We start from the raw sequence: 12,311 nt of genomic DNA, 5'->3' as shown, positions 1-12,311 counted from the left end.
TGTTTTTAAAGTATAATGTAATTTTTTTCAAATATCCATTGATTTTTAGAAATTATTAAACACCTACCACATAGCAAGTATTGTTTTAGGTGCTAAACCAACAGACAAAACAATGCCATCCAGGATCTTATATCCTGGGTAGTAGACACACCTCATTCAACTCAACCACTTACTAGCTCTGTCACACTGATCAAGCTATTTTACCTCTTTAAGCCAGAGAGTTTTCATTTATAAATTGGAGAAAATAATGGTATCTAAGTGATAGAGTTGTTAGAATTAAGAGAAAACATAAAAGCCAGGACCGGCTGGTGTGGCTCAGTAGTTGAGTATCAACCTATGAACCAGGAGATCATGGTTCAATTCCTGGTCAGGGTGCATGCCTGGGTTGCGGGCGCCATCCCCAGGAGGCAAGCAACAATGATTCTCTCTCATCATTGATGTTTCTCCCCCCCTCTCTCTCTCTTTCTCTCTCTCTCTCTTGCTCTTCCTCTCCCTTCCTCTCTGAAATCAATGAAAATATCCTATATAATAAAAGGCTAATATGCAAATCAACCGAACAGCGGAACAACCGGTCACTATGACATGCACTGACCACCAGGGGGCAGATACTCAACGCAGGAGCTGTCCCCTGGTGGTCAGTGCACTCTCACAGGGGGAACGCCGCTCAGCCAGAAGCCAGAATCACAGCTGGCTAGCACAGCGGCGGTGGTGGGAGCCTCTCCTGACTCCGCGGCAGCACTAAGGATGGCCAACTGCACCTAAGCCATCAGTCAGAAATCCCCCAAGGGCTCCCAGACTGCAAGAGGGCACAGGCTGGTCTGAAGGACACCCCCGCCCCCGCCCCGGCTCTGAGTGCATGAATTTCATGCACTGGGCCTCTAGTGTGTGTGTGTGTGTGTGTGTGTGTGTGTGTGTGTGTGTGTGTGTGTATAAAAGCCAGGCATACAGTATATGCTCAATAACTATTAGCTTTTTTTTAACAATTATAATTGACATAAGTGGGTAGCTATTTTAATTATATTTTAATATCGCAACAAGTAACCCAAGGGTCCTCAAATTTTTTCAACAGGGGGCCAATTCACTGTCCCTCAGACCGCTGGAGGGCCGGACTATAGTTTAAAAAAAACTATGAACAAATTCCTATGCACACTGCACATATCTTATTTTGAAGTAAAAAAACAACACGGCAAAAAACACCCGCATGTGGCCCGCGGGCCGTAGTTTGAGGACGCCTGAAGTAACCCATGACTATGCTAGCATTGCATTGATATCTGCAACATTCTAGACATTTCATAAATATTTGATTCGTTACCTATTGATTGATTCTGCAGCCAACATGCGAACTTGGTGATCATTATCAGCAAGAAATTGTGGAAATACTTCATTTACAGAAAAACTTTTTCCCATTAAATTAAGAATAGCCCATTCTGAATAAGGATCAGCCTATGGGAAAAGAACAACTTAGGTTAAATATGAAATACTAAGAGAGAAATCACCCATTACGAACAGAAACAAAGTCTGTTTTTAAATTTTATGGAAAAGTTTCTAACACTTAATGTGGAGTAACTCACCTCAAGCAAAGTTTTCAGGCATTTTACTAGTGCCATTCTTACAGAGGATGTGCATTTCCCATCCTTGATTAATTGCCTGAAATAAAATGTTTCAATGTCAAATAATTATTCCAATAAAAGCACAGTAAAAAAAAAAATCACTTCCAAAATTTCTTTCTATGCTAACTTTAATCATTATGTGGCCATGCCAATATTATCATCTTCCAAAAAGAATTCCATATAAAAGAAATGCTTACATAACTCATTTTAATGTATATTATTAGACTTATATGATTATGTCTGATTTGGGGGCTATCTTACTTCAGCTAACCATGTTACAGTAATCTTAATTTAAAGGGAAATATTTTTAAGTCTTTGTTGTTAAACCAAAAATTTAAAAACCATTTCTATATTGATTCAGAAGTCCTTTACAGTCAAATGATAGGAGAGCTCTAAATTAGATATATGTGCTATTCTGTAAGTATCATGGTGTTGTCTCACACTAAGATTATATACATGAAATAACCAGATACTGATAAGGCCAATTTGTTCATTTTAGGAACAAAACAATTCACTTGATTTAGACATGCTGTACTCTGCTTTATTCACCATACATGTCAAACTATTAAGTGATTCCAAATTTGCAGGGAAATACTAAACACACTTTAGAAAGCCTAGTCTTAAGAAAAATACAATGTGGTTCTTCAAGAAATTAAGGGGGGAAAAAACACAAATTACATTTACCATTGTTAAAAGAATATATAATTACAATTAAGGATTAGAAGAAATCACTAATGCAGAAATGTAAAAGTTACATCTGTATCAGAAGAAGCAAAAGATAAATAAGAACTCCACAGAATAATCTGTACCTACCAGAATGCTTCAATAACTGTTAGAAGCTGTCCTTGAGCATCCCTTGTGTTCTGAGAATCCATATTGCCTTGACACAGGTTCCCCACTATATAAATGATGTGGTTTAAAACTGTTTTACAAACATCTTGGTCACGGCGATATAAAGAACAGAATTTGCTATGGTGGAAAAAGTTTAACTTTATAAGCATAACAGAACACATCAGTTAGCTTATAAATTTTAAGTGAGTATAACATGGTTTTAATTGCTTACGATAGTGGTTTCAGAAGTTCAACAACATCTTCCATTGGTAAAGGATATTCTTCTCCAGGAAGCTCCTTTAAAAGCACTAGATACTAAGATAGTTGGGGGTGGGGGGTTGGGAGTGAGAAATCAATTGTTTTTAAACATGTCACTTACTTAAATAAGTATATATTTAACCATAAATTCATATATACATACACACATGCACACACACACAAGACTAGTGAATTTTTTAAAAAGGTAGTATAGTAAAAAAAAAAAAAAAAGCATTTGAGGTCAAACAGAGCAGGATTCAAATCCCAGCACAACTTATTACTTGTGTGGTTAAAACACTTGCAATGTCACCCAGCCAGTGTTGCTTAGTAGTTGACCAAGAGGCCACTGATTCGATTCCCAGTCAGGGCACATGCCCCGGTTGCATGCTCGATTCCCAGTAGGGGGCTTACAGGAGGCAGCCAATCTATGATTCTCAATAAACGATATTTCTATCTCTATATCCCTCTCCCTTCCTCTCTTTCTAAAAATCAATAAAAACATTAAAAAAAAACTTGCATTGTCATCTGAGCCTTTGTACTCTCACCTGTAAAATGGGGATATAGCACTTATCTAGCCAGATTACTGTCAGGATTAAAGGAAATGAATGTAAAGATCTAACGTTTATTGTAGGAATTCAATTAATGACAGTTATTAATTGTTGGATTAAGTGCCTGAACAAGAACCTAAAACTATATTATGTTTCTACTTTCCCAAAATAATGCTTGGGTATAAGACATCAATGTTTAAAAACTATTCTATTGCCCTAGCCGGTTTTGCTCAGTGCATAGAGCATCCTGCAGACCAAAGCGTCCCAAGTTAGATTCTAGTCAAGGGCACGTACCTCAGTTGCAGGCTACTTTCTGTCCCGGGCCCTGGTCAGGGACCTGCAGGAGGCAACCAATTGATGTGTTTCTCTCACATCAATATTTCTCTCTCTTTCCTTCTCTCTTCCACTCTCTCTAAAAATCAATGGAAAAATATCCTCAGTGAGGATTAAAAAGAAAAGAAAGATAAAAACTATCCTATTAATAAATATTGGAAATCAGAGATAATCTTGGGCAGGGAAGAAGTCAAATACTCTGACTTATCTCCCCATAAAGCAACCTGGTAAAGCTCTCTATGGTACTATGACTATTTCTGAGAGCTGCCAAATAATTTTCTGGCTCTAGTAAAAAATCAGAACTTTTTTTATCATCTATATGTAGAAAAATGTTTCTTACTCCTTCTCAGATATTATAAAAGAACATTACATTGGACCATTTTAAATATTTGACATGAAAGTCACGTATGTAATGTTACTGTCTTGAAGTGCCTTAAACATCAGAGCCTCAAGAAAAGAACACAGCCCTTCCCCACTGGTCAGGGCTGGAGATTTGACCAGGAATTCTAACAGGGACTCAAACTGCATATTTCCAAGAAGTTCTAACTAGTGGATCATCTGGCATGTTCCCCACAGCTATAACTGGGAAAATCATCTGACATGTTTGCCAATTTGCTGGGCTAGCGACTCTCCCCACATGGACACCAGGCCTAGGGCTAGGGGATAGCCCACATGGTCAGGAGATTGGTTACATGTAAGAATATTGAGTAAACAAGTAAATGTATTGAGGTTAAGTGGGAAGCCAGGTTTCTTACTGTTGGAAGAGGGAGCTACAAATACAAAGGGGGGAAAAAAATCCTATGATGTTGCATTGAAATCGGAGATACTGATCAGTAGTTGGATAGACCGATGGGGGTAGAGAAGGAGAGGGATTACTTCTGTAATGTGCTCATTCAAGTCTAAATCTAATCATGAGAAAACATGAGATAAACCCAAAGAGAAAAATTCTACAGAACAAGTGGCTATACTATTAAAAAACAGAAAGGTCATGAAAGATAAGGAAAGACGAAGGAATTGTTCCAGGTTAAAAGAGACTGAACAGACTTGAATATTAAATGCATTAATACAATGTTATATTCCTGACTAGAGGCCTGGTGCACAAAATTTGTGCACAGGGGGAGGGGAAAGGAGAGGGTGTGTGTGTGTGTGTGTGTGTGTGTGTCCTGCAGCCCAGCCTACACCCTCTCCAATCTGGGATCCCTCTCACAATCCAGGATTGCTGGCTCCCAAGCGCTTGCCTGCCTGCCTGCCTGAATGCCCCTAACCACTTCTGCCTGCCAGCCTGATAACCCCCTAACCACTCCCCTGCCAGCCTGATCGACGCCTAACTGCTCCCCTGCAGACCTGGTTGCCCCTAACTGTCCTCCCCTGCAGGCCTGGTCGCCCCCAACTGCCCTCCCCTGCTGGCCTGGTCACCCCCAACTGCCCTCCCCTGCAGGCCTGGTTGCCCCCAACTGCCCTCCTCTGCAGGCCTGATTGCCCCCAACTACCCTCCCTTGCAGGCCTGGTCCCTCCCAACTGCCCTCCCCTGCTGGCCTGATCGCCCACAATTGCCCTCCCCTGCTGGCCATCTTGTGTTGGCCATCTTGTGTCCACATGGGGGCGGCCATCTTTGACCACATGGGGGCAGCCACCTTGTGTGTTGCAGTGATGGTCAATTTGCATATTACCTCTTTATTATATAGGATGGCTATACCATAGTTATAGGAGAATCACTGTTTTTAGGATATACACACTAAAATATAAGGGTCATCACTTCTATAACTTAATCTCAAAAGGATACAGAAAAAAAGGTATATGTGAGTAGAGAGAGAATGACAAGGCAAATATGATAAAATGTTGACTGTAGAAGCTTATGAAGGAAATATGAAGTTCTTGTAGATCTGTAACTTTACGGTCACTTTGAAATTAAATAAAAAATTTAATACATGTAAACTAAGGTCAGACTTCAATTGCAATGATATGTAAGTACCATTGGCCCGGTGCACAAATTCGTGCACACTGAAAGGAAATTAATTAGAAATATTTTAATATCGCTACTCACCCTTTCTTTATAATAAAAATGTCAACCAAATTCACGATTGACAATGACAGATCGAAACACATGCGTGCGATTGGCACCAGCGAGAGTTTTATATATAGATAAACTTGCTTAATTAGACCTGCTTTCTGATGTAGCTAAACTTTTTCCAGCCCAGTGAAGCACCCCAACTTCTCTTTCAGGTAACTGTCAGCAACACAGCAGTAAATATCAACACTAAGCAGATTATTATTGTAGATCACACAGGGAGAACAAAGGGTAAAATATTTAACTGCAGCAGTGTTTGACTATATTCTGTGCAATGAGAAAACCTGAAGTCATTTTCAAGGTCCACCATTTCTTTCTTCTTCTCAGTCAGGTCAAGTTTCTAAACTTTCTAAATCTACATTTTCCAACTAATGAAAAGAAAACAGGATTCCACCGAGTCTCCTATCTACCTATTCCAGTACTTCTGTGAGGATCAAATGAGATGAAGCATGGGAACCACGCTTCACAGACATTTGGTTAAAGTGTAAAGTGTTTCCACCTGGCTGTAAAGCAAGTTGAGTTCTTCAGCTGAGGAAAATCCAAGGAGACTAGTCGCTAGGGAGAGGAAGCCAGGCAGTTGCTACATGACATCATTACCCGGCGCCCACAGCCACCGTTTCTGGGCTGGGCTGAGGGCCACATTTTGTGCCATGGGGTCTCGGCAGCGTCGGCTGCAATTTGGTGGGGTGTCGCTCTGGGGTGGTGGCGGGGCCTGTGTCCCACTTTGGGGAAGCCGAGTGTTGCTTTGTCGGCGCCAGGTCCACATTGCCGTTTCTCTGTAAATGGCCAGTGCGCATCACGGCAGCTCCTGTGTTGAGTATCTGCCCACTGGTGGTCAGTGCACATCATAGTGACCGGTCAGACGGTCAGACACTTAGCATATTAGCCTCTTATATATGTAGATTACTTTTACATTCAGAATCTGTGTTTCTTGGCCTATTTTAAAATAACTTATAATTAAGTATACCTAAAGATAATAAATCTACCTAAAGTCAATCCAAGTTTTAATGTTTCTATAACTACGTAAAGGAAAGCACTTTAAAGGAAAAAGTGTATTTTATAACTAGTCTCAGATTCATTTCTCAAGAAAGCAATTTCAACACTTTAAAGGTACTATGTGATTTTGATGTCAGTCTATTATATTCAGCAGCAATGCCAGACAGAACTGAAAAGAATCTTCATTTTACTTTACTCACCATGTGTAGGTGGAGAGATTTAGTAAGGTCTAGTATACTAGGATCAATTAACATTAACAATTTCCTCCGAATGTCAACTGCTCTAAATGACACAGGACTGTTCTGAGCAGTGGTTACGCCTATGCACAAGAACTTGAGCATGTCTAAAAAAAGTAGATCTTGCTTTGACAGATGTTCCTCAGCTAAAGGATTCATGGCACCTAAAAATAAAAAGCACTTATTAAAACTAAGAGCAGGGCACAACAGCCACATACACAGAACATTATTAGCTCAAATAGCTTCCCCTCTATCAAGAAAAAAAAGATAAAAGTATATGATAAACAAAATTATGGTGAGATCAGTTAAAAACCAAAAGCTTCAAAATTCTTCATTAAAGGTTACCCAGGATTCTATCATCAAGAAATGATCTATGGAAAAATCTCTATGGACAAACAGTCAGTGCAGTACTATTAATTATAAGAAAATAGAAAAGAAATCTAAACTTCTAACAGTAAATAATGGTCAAGTAAATTGTGGTATATATGTTAACTGGGATACTATTAAGCCACTAAAAAGTATGCTCATCAATTCAAGCAGCTAAATGAAAAATATGTTTATAATTAATGTTAAAAAAACCAAGGTGTAAAAACGACATAAGAATGTCAATGCAATTACAATTTTCCAAAGGTCTATACCAGCGGTTTGCCACTCTGTTGACTAATGAGTTTGCAGACCACTGGTCTATACAGAAATAACAGAAAAAGCTTAAAAGGATGGCATTATGGGTATTTTATTGCTCTCCTGCTTTCGATTTTCCAAAAAAATCTATGATATGATTTTCTGTAGTGATTATTTTAATTTTCCTTATGAAGAATAGAAAACTAATGAATTCCATTAAAATTGGAGAATCTAAAGGGTACAGAAAATACAATCCTAATAGACTATCACTATACCAAAAGGGAATAAAATGAGCATACAATTGGTATCTATGAGGATTTTTGTAATGTCAAACCAATATGAAGAAATAAAAGAAATCCCGCAAAGTAAATATATATTTACCAATAGTGAGCTGGCTCTCTCCAGATTCATTTGCATCACTAACACTACTAGCAGGGTAATCATTAAACAGACTCATGGATGACTGATTCTCCATCTCCTTTACATTTTCATCAATGTCATCTTCCACTTGTCCATAGTCAAGTGGCTTTTTTATAAAGGAGACCTTCAAAAGAGAAAGAAATACGTTTTTTCAAGTTCTTCTTTCCGAAGCATGTATTAATTAAATTTCCCCTAATCATACGGCTCAAGATTCATGTGCATGAACACTGCAGTATTATTTCTATTAAATGTCCAACAACAGAAAAATGGATATAAATAGTAATGTCTACCTAACAGACTAATATGCAATCTTTACAAAAAATTTGTTAAACTAAGAAATTTTAACACTACCCAAAACTGATAACAGTATGGAAAAAAGTATAAATTGATATGATTATTTTGAGGACAATTATTATACCCATCAAAAATATGTAAATTCACATTCCTTCTGAACAAGTAATTTCATTTCTAGAATATCTCCTTCATCCTTTATAGGTACAGATATAAGTAGACAAAACAACCTGTACCACAGAATTCTTTGTAACAGAAAAAAACAGAAACTACTTAAAATGTTAATTAAGACCTGACCCACTGGGAGTCCAGTCAAGGCAGAGGTATAGATAAATGCAATACTCACATCCTCCAAGGAGCACATCAAAATTACAACTAAACTCCAGAACAACCATCACTCAGAATTGCCTGAAATCTAGCTGAACAAAAGTGTGTACAAAAATATACAGAAACCACATTGATAGAAGAGGTAGAAATATAGAGGGAGCTAGTCTCACACCCATGTTTTAAAAACCAGGAGGATATTTTGGCTATGGAGATCCCCCTGAGGAGTGAGGGTTCCCAGCCCCAAACCAGGCCCCCATGCCCAGGGTTCCAGTGCCAGAAGAGAAGTCCCCATAATTTCTGGCTGTGAAAACCACCAGGGATTATGGTTGAGACAGAGGGCTGCTGGAGTCCCAGGTGTTCCTCTTAAAGGGCCCCACTGCAGAAAGTTACTCAGATTCACTTGCTCTGAGCTCCAGCACTGGGGCAGCAGCTCAAAAGGTATCAGGGACATACAGGAAGGAACTTAACTGTCTGGATATGGGGCAAAGACTGGAAGAGTGGCTTGTACCCAGACAGAAGTGCTGGCAGAAACCATTGTTCCTTTTCTGAGCCCCCTACCCCCACCCCGCCACTTGGAACAAGGCCCACAGGCAAGCACCATATCTGAGTCTGACTGTTTACCCCATCCTGGTGAGTCCCTGAGACAGTGCTCTACCCAACTTGTGAACCCCTCTAAGCAACTTCCAGTAGCTTTTCCATACATGCAGCCTGTCTTGGCTTCTGCTGAGAACTTTCCTAAAATCTCTCAAGAGTTCACAAACCCTACCTGAACAAGCAGGATCTGGCCTCAGCATGCCTCATACCTCCTGCTAATGGACCCAGGCCTGGCAGGAGTAACAGCTGGCCCCTGTTCACAGCATGGGCTCTCCCCCTCACATCCAAGCCCACCACAAGTAGCAGTCATCTGCAGATCACTCTGTAGTTCATGCTGGGTGGCTCTGAGCAGGGCATGGGTGGAAACTGACTTTGGTCTGCACCTCCCAGAGCAGTGGTCGGCAAACTGCAGCTCGCGAGCCAATGCGGTTTGCCGCTCTACTGAATAATGAGTTTGCCGACCACTGTCACAGAGGACTCCAGAGCCTGCACACCAGGTGGACAGTGTCAGATAATGCCAGAACACTATCCAACCATTTCCACCAGCGCCACACTCAAGGTGAGAACTCATCGAACACCAGAGTCCTGCTCCCTGGGGTTGGCCCCTACATACTAGGTGTACTGATTAATAATGTGGATTTTTTCAATAGATGGAGTTACACATATGTTGATATATATGCGATTTAATATGTATGCTATTTTGTTGTATTGACAACAAACTTCAAAACTTCTTATGTCAAATTTGCTGAAGGTATTAACATCATAGATATTTTTACACTTAAAAATGAGCATTTGCGGGAAGTTATAATTCATTATTTTGAAGAAAAGTGCTGCTGAATACTTCGGGAAGATTATGGTGAACATGCTCCATCTCAAGATACTTGTGAACGCTGGTTTAAATGTTTTAAAAGTGATGATTTTGATGTGAAAGACAAAGAACATCCAGGTCAACTGAAAAAGTTTGAAGACCAACAATTTGTAATTTTGGATGAATTTGCAGGTCAAACTCAAAAACAACTTGCAGAATGATTAAACATTGCTCAGCAAACAATTTCCAATTGTTTACAAGCAATGGGAAAGATTTTAAAGGAAGGAAATGGGTGCCACATCAACTGAATGAGAGACAAATGGAAAACCATCAAGTCATCAGTAAAATGTTGCTTCAATTGCAGGCACGAAAGAAAATCTTTTTGCATCGAATTGTGACTGGTGATGAAAAGTGGATTTATTTTGAGAATCCCAAATCACAAAATCATGGATTGATCCAGGTCAACCATCAACATCCGACTGCAAGGCCAAATCGCTTTGGAAAGAAGACAATGCTCTATGTTTGGTGGGATCAGGAAGGTGTGGTGTATTATGAGCTTCTAAAACCAGGTGAAACCGTTAATACTGATCGCTACTGACAACAAATAATCAATTTGAACCATGCTTTGATCGTGAAACAACCAGAATGAGCCAGAAGACACGGCAAAGTAATTTTGCTTCATGACGGCGCACCATCAGACACTTCAAAACCAGTTAAAGACACGTTTAAAGATCTTGCCTGGGAAGTATTAGCCACCCTCTACATTCACCAGACCTTGCTCCTTCAGATTACCACTTGTTCCGATGGATGGCACATGCACTTTCTGAGCAACACTTATAAACACACAAAGTGGAAAATTGGGTCTCTGAATGGTTTGCCTCAAAACAAGAAAAGTTCTATTGGGATGGTATCCACAAATCACCTAAAAGTTGGGGAAATGTGTAGCTAGCGATGGACATTACTTTTAATAAAGCACTTTTGATGTTTCTCTTGAAATTATTGTTTTCTTTGATTACAAAATCCGCATTATTAACCAGTACACCTAGTAACAGCTTTTCCATTATAGTCGTGGCCAGTTGCAGCCAATCGGCCTCGGGGTAAATCCCTCCCATTGATGTGCCAACAACAATCAAGGCTAAACTACAACAGGAGGGTTCACACAGCCAAGACATGGCACACCTGAAGTACCCAGCTAAAATGACCAGGGAGGCTGTGTCACTAGGCCCCATAGGACACCTACTACATTAGACCACTCTACCAAGACTGGGACATGTAGCAGCTCTACCTACTACATAGAAGCCAGCATAGGGAGGCAGCCAAAATGAGGAGATAAATATGTCCCAAATGAAACAATAGAACAACATTCCAGAAAAAGAACTAAACAAATGGAGACAAGCAATACCAGATGCAGAGTTCAAAACACTGGTTAAAGGATACGCAATGAACTTAGGGGAAGAGCAGATGAATTCAGTGAGAACTTAATAAAGAGAGGAAATATAAAAATGGAAATAGCAAACAAAAAGAAGAACCCGATGAAAGACACACAAACTGAAATGGTTACTGGGAATCAACAATGGAGTAGATGAAGCAGAGTAGCAAACCAGCAACTGGAAGATAAAGTAGCAAAAAACACCCAATCAAAATGGAAAAAGAAAAAGAATCCAAAAAATTGTAGACAGTTTAAGGAGCCTCTGGGACAACATCAAGAGTACCAACATTCACATTATGGGGATGCCTCCCGTAAGAAGAGAGAGAGCAAAGAATTGAAATCCTATTTGAAAAAATAACAACAAAAAACTTTCCTAACCTGATGAAGAAAATAGACATACAAGTCAAGGAAATATAGAGCCCCAAACAAGATGAGCTCAGAGGCCTACACCAAGACACATCATAATTAAAATGCCAAAGGTTAAAGAAAAAGAGAGAATCTTAAAAACAGAAAGAAGAAAGCAGTTAGCTACAAGAGAGCTCCCATAGGACTGTCATCTGATTTCTCAATAGAAACTTTGTAGGCCGGAAGTACTTGCTCAAAATATTCAAAGGGATAAAGCAAGGACCTATTACCAAGATTACTCTACCTAGGAAAGCTACCATTTAGAATTGAAGGATAGATAAAGAGATTCCAGAACTAAAAAAAGTTAGTTCATCACCATCAAACCAGAATAAAAAGAGATAAAAAATATGAGTAATAAAGTGGCAATAAGTACACTCAAACCTAATTTCTTGAACATCTCCCATCTCAAACAATTCGGTTTTCGACCAAGTTATTCACAGAAAAAATGTCCCGATTGTTAAGTTTCGATTTTCTACCTGACAACCCTTTCATGCTGATACCTCAGCATGACAAAAAGGAATCTTTCAGGCAGCAAA

The 12,311-nt window shown here is 39.5% G+C and overlaps 1 protein-coding gene across 1 annotated transcript in view; it reads right to left on the bottom strand.

Moving 5' to 3' along the window:
* The window catches only part of ATM (ATM serine/threonine kinase), a 146,289-nt gene that overhangs the window by 96,180 nt on the left and 37,798 nt on the right, over nt 1–12,311 (bottom strand). The window contains exons 17-22 of the mRNA XM_054724708.1: nt 7,883–8,045; nt 6,845–7,044; nt 2,674–2,756; nt 2,424–2,579; nt 1,572–1,647; nt 1,313–1,443 (exon numbers count right to left, since the gene is read on the bottom strand). Coding sequence (XP_054580683.1) covers nt 1,313–1,443; nt 1,572–1,647; nt 2,424–2,579; nt 2,674–2,756; nt 6,845–7,044; nt 7,883–8,045 — 809 coding nt within the window. The remainder of the gene's footprint in view (nt 1–1,312; nt 1,444–1,571; nt 1,648–2,423; nt 2,580–2,673; nt 2,757–6,844; nt 7,045–7,882; nt 8,046–12,311) is intronic.

Source organism: Eptesicus fuscus, chromosome 13 (assembly GCF_027574615.1).
Source record: "Eptesicus fuscus isolate TK198812 chromosome 13, DD_ASM_mEF_20220401, whole genome shotgun sequence".
NCBI lineage: Eukaryota > Metazoa > Chordata > Mammalia > Chiroptera > Vespertilionidae > Eptesicus > Eptesicus fuscus.
Note: the sequence above shows the minus strand (reverse complement) of the source record. Positions and strands in the feature narration are given on the sequence as shown.